The 3,452-nt window shown below is 60.8% G+C and overlaps 1 protein-coding gene across 4 annotated transcripts in view; it reads left to right on the top strand.

Moving 5' to 3' along the window:
• The window catches only part of FGFR3 (fibroblast growth factor receptor 3), a 16,029-nt gene extending 14,173 nt beyond the window's left edge, over nt 1-1,856 (top strand). For all 4 annotated transcript variants that reach the window (XM_024732745.1, XM_024732748.1, XM_024732747.1 and 1 more), the window contains one exon: nt 101-1,856. In XM_024732745.1, coding sequence (XP_024588513.1) covers nt 101-261 — 161 coding nt within the window. In that variant the 3' untranslated portion in view covers nt 262-1,856. The remainder of the gene's footprint in view (nt 1-100) is intronic.
• Nucleotides 1,857-3,452: the final 1,596 nt, after the last annotated feature.

The raw sequence follows: 3,452 nt of genomic DNA, 5'->3' as shown, positions 1-3,452 counted from the left end.
CGTGAGTGCCAGCCCCACTGCCGCCCCCCGCCCACCCCCCGCCCCGGGCCTGGGCGGCTCGGGCGTTGGAGGTGGTGTAGCACTGACCGCGCCCCCACCCCGGCCCGCTCACAGGAGTACCTCGACCTGTCGGTGCCCTTCGAGCAGTACTCGCCGGGCGGCCAGGACACCCCCAGCTCCGGCTCCTCAGGGGACGACTCCGTGTTCGCCCATGACCTGCTGCCCCCGGCCCCACCAGGCAGCGGGGGCTCGCGGACGTGAAGGGCCGCGGCCTGCGGGCCAAGCCCCCATCAACGTGAGAGCGGACCCCAGCCCGCCATGCTGCCGCTGGTGTGCCGTGACCAACGGGTCTCACCGGCCTGGGCTCAAGACCTGGAACTGGTGGACAGATGGACAGACAACTTCCACATGTGTGCACTCGTGTGTGCTCTGGGGTCCCCAGCGTGCCCGCCCTGCTGTACGGTGACCTCCTGGCCACCTGGGCCGGCAGCACCGGTGGACCGGACGTAGAATGTAAGGGGCTCCTCCCGTGGGGCTCCTCAGGGCAAGGAGCCGGGCCCCTCCCCAGGCTCCCCTGACCCCTGCTGCCACCCCACAGGGAGCATCGGGGCGGGCCGGGCTCCAGTGTCCAGAGTGGGCTGAGGCCCCCCCTCCAAGTGCCCAAGCTGAGCCTACAGGGAAGCCCCCGTGTGGCGCACCTCCCACCCAAGTGGCACCTTGCGCCTGGGGTGAGTGTTAGCGGCTCCCCACCTCCAGGCCTCCCCACTTCCCACCTTGACCCTCAGAGACTGAAATTACGGGTACCTGAAGGCGGGAGCCTTTAACTTCTATCCGAAAGGTTTATTCCAGAAATGAGTGTACATTTATATAAATAGATGCGTGTATATGATATACACATACATATATATATAAATATCTATATGGAAGAAGGAAGGCTGGTACAACTGAGGCACGGGGCCCTGAGGGTGCAGGGGCCGGGGTGCCCTAGTCGAGGGAGGCACCCTGGGGGCTCGCTGTTGAGACGCAAAAACCAGCAGAGGTTGGAGGGGCTCTTCTGGCACCGCAGTTTTGTTTTAAAAATTGTTCCTGGACCTGTATGTTTGTAAAGCTATTTATCGACCCCCAGAGCCTGTGTCCCCGTCACTCCCCAGGCTCCTAGCATTCAGCCAGCTGCACGGCAGAGGCTTAAGTTTTAACTTATTAACAGTGAGATGGTTTATGCTTTGTTTAGGGGCATTGCTGAGGGTGTGTCCAGCCCACACCCCAAGGCCAGAGCCAGCCCCCTGATACCCTAAAGGGTCGTTAATAGTTTGAGATGATTCTGAGGGGATATTTTATTTCCTTTGGCCTTCTTTTGCAGGAGAAGTAGATTTCTATAGGATTTTTCTTTAGGAGATTTATTTTTTTAGACTTCAAAGCAAGCTGGTATTTTCATACAGGTTCTTCTAATTGCCATGTGTTCCAGGCGGGGAGGCAGTTTCGGGGTGGGAGGGGGCAGCCCTGCATGCAGGTTCAGATGTTATTAGATGTTACAAGTTTATATATATCTATATATATAATTTATTGAGTTTTTACAAGAGGTATTTGCTGTAGATTTAACACTTCTTACGCAACGCTTCTAGACTTTTGTAGCCCGGACTGCTACCTTTCAAAGCTTGGGAGAGAAAGCCACAAATGCAGTTTTGTTACTTTTTGTACTGTTAATGGCCCTGAGTTTGGGCGGCTGTTCTCTGCTTGTCAGCGGGCTCGGGGTGGTCTCGGTTCTCAGGGCCCCCAGCCTTCTGGGGGCCAAAGGTGTTGGCCCAAACCAGCAGACGTGCTTTCCAAGAAATAAAGACAACTGGTTCAGATCCATGCTTTCTTGTCTCCTGTCCTGGAGTCCGGGCAGCTCCCGGGTACTCACTGCCCACCTGGGACAAGTCCTGTCATCTGTCCCCCGAGGAGGGAGGGGTCACTAGTTGCTGCTGGAGCAACAGCTGCAGGGGTGGGGACCCCAGACTAGACTGGATGCCTGGGTCTTGCGCTCTCCAAGGCTTTCCAGCCCAGGTCTTTGGCTCAGAGACGATGTGTCCTGGGCAGAGCTAGGGTGAGGGTGATCCGGTGTGCCCAGCTGCACGGGGGCACGACGCTGGCAGGGTGGAACCTCAGGGTCACCAGTGGTCTTCGCTGCCTTGGTCGGGGGTCTCCAAGGGCAGGGAATGCAGGTGATGTGTTTGTGGGAGGGGGCAATGGGGAAATCCTCTGGGCCTGCCCATCCCCTATCTGTCCCCAGCTAGTGGAGTTCAGGGGCCCTGAGGGTCACATCCAGGTAACCTGTTGCTGGTTCCGAGGCCTCCCTCTCCTCACCCTGCCTCCTGGTGTCTGCCTACCCTGTCAGCTGGGGAGGGGGACGTTTCTAGGTGGGTCCCCCCCATGGAGCCCCATGTAAACAAAGCCCTCACCTGGCGCCCTGATTCAGTCGTCTGCACTCCTGGCCACACTCCTGCTCCTGGCTGGCTTCCCACCCCCTCCCGGGCCTGGCACCCGCCTTGGGCCCCACCATTGCCCCCTGCGCTCCGCCGCCACCACTCCTTCAGCTTTGGGCAGGTGCTGCATGCTGATGCCCGGCTCATTGGGGTGCTGAGGACCCAGTGACAGCATCTGGGCCCGTCTACTGCACATCACAGCCCGAAGGAGAGGGAAGACCGAGAAGGGCACCCACCCAGCAGTGGTGGGAGTAAGTCTGGGAAGGCTTCGTGGAGGAGGCAGCAGTGCCCAGGCCAAGTGGGGGACTCGGGTGGATTCAGGGACAGGTGGCTATGCAGACTCACACCCTCCCTGGGACCCAGCGCTGCCCAGGGCTGGCTGTCCCTCCCCCCCTAGCCCCTGCTTTGCCACCTGGTGCCCCTGCCTCTGTCCCTCATGCCTCACGGTCTTAGACGGTGTGAACTTTTACTCTGGCTTCTAAGAAACTCGCTCCCCTTATTGCTGTGTCCAACTCACCTTCCAACTGAGGGGGTTTCTGGGGCCTCTTTCTGGAGAGCAGGGGAGGTTGCTAGGAGCTTGGTTCTGGATAACGATGCCGCCCAATACCTGACCCAACTCGGGAAAGCGCTCCCAGCCCCCAAGCCCCTCCAGCCTGCCAGAGACCCCGCGTTTGTGTCCAACGCTCGGGAGACACGCAGCGATAGTGACGGGGATGGCAAGGAGGCCAGCGAAGGCCAGAGCCTGGAGGGAGGCCAAGGCCAGGAGGCGGGGATGCGGCGAGGCGGGCGCAGTGCGGGGTCCTCTAGCGCAGGCCGGGCCGAGCCCCAGCTCTGCCCCTGGCCTCTCTCCTGCCTCAACCCGGCTGGGCTCCGGGTGCGCGCTCTGGACACCGAGGGGACTGGCTGCGGGCGAGGCGCGGCTTTCCGGGACACCGGACGGAGACCCGGGGCGGGGCGCTGGCCGGAGAGGGACGGGCCCAGGTGCTC

This window comes from Neophocaena asiaeorientalis, unplaced genomic scaffold, assembly GCF_003031525.2.
Source record: "Neophocaena asiaeorientalis asiaeorientalis breed wild unplaced genomic scaffold, Neophocaena_asiaeorientalis_V1.1 scaffold762, whole genome shotgun sequence".
Classification (NCBI taxonomy): domain Eukaryota; kingdom Metazoa; phylum Chordata; class Mammalia; order Artiodactyla; family Phocoenidae; genus Neophocaena; species Neophocaena asiaeorientalis.
This window is presented reverse-complemented; position numbering and strand designations above follow the sequence as displayed.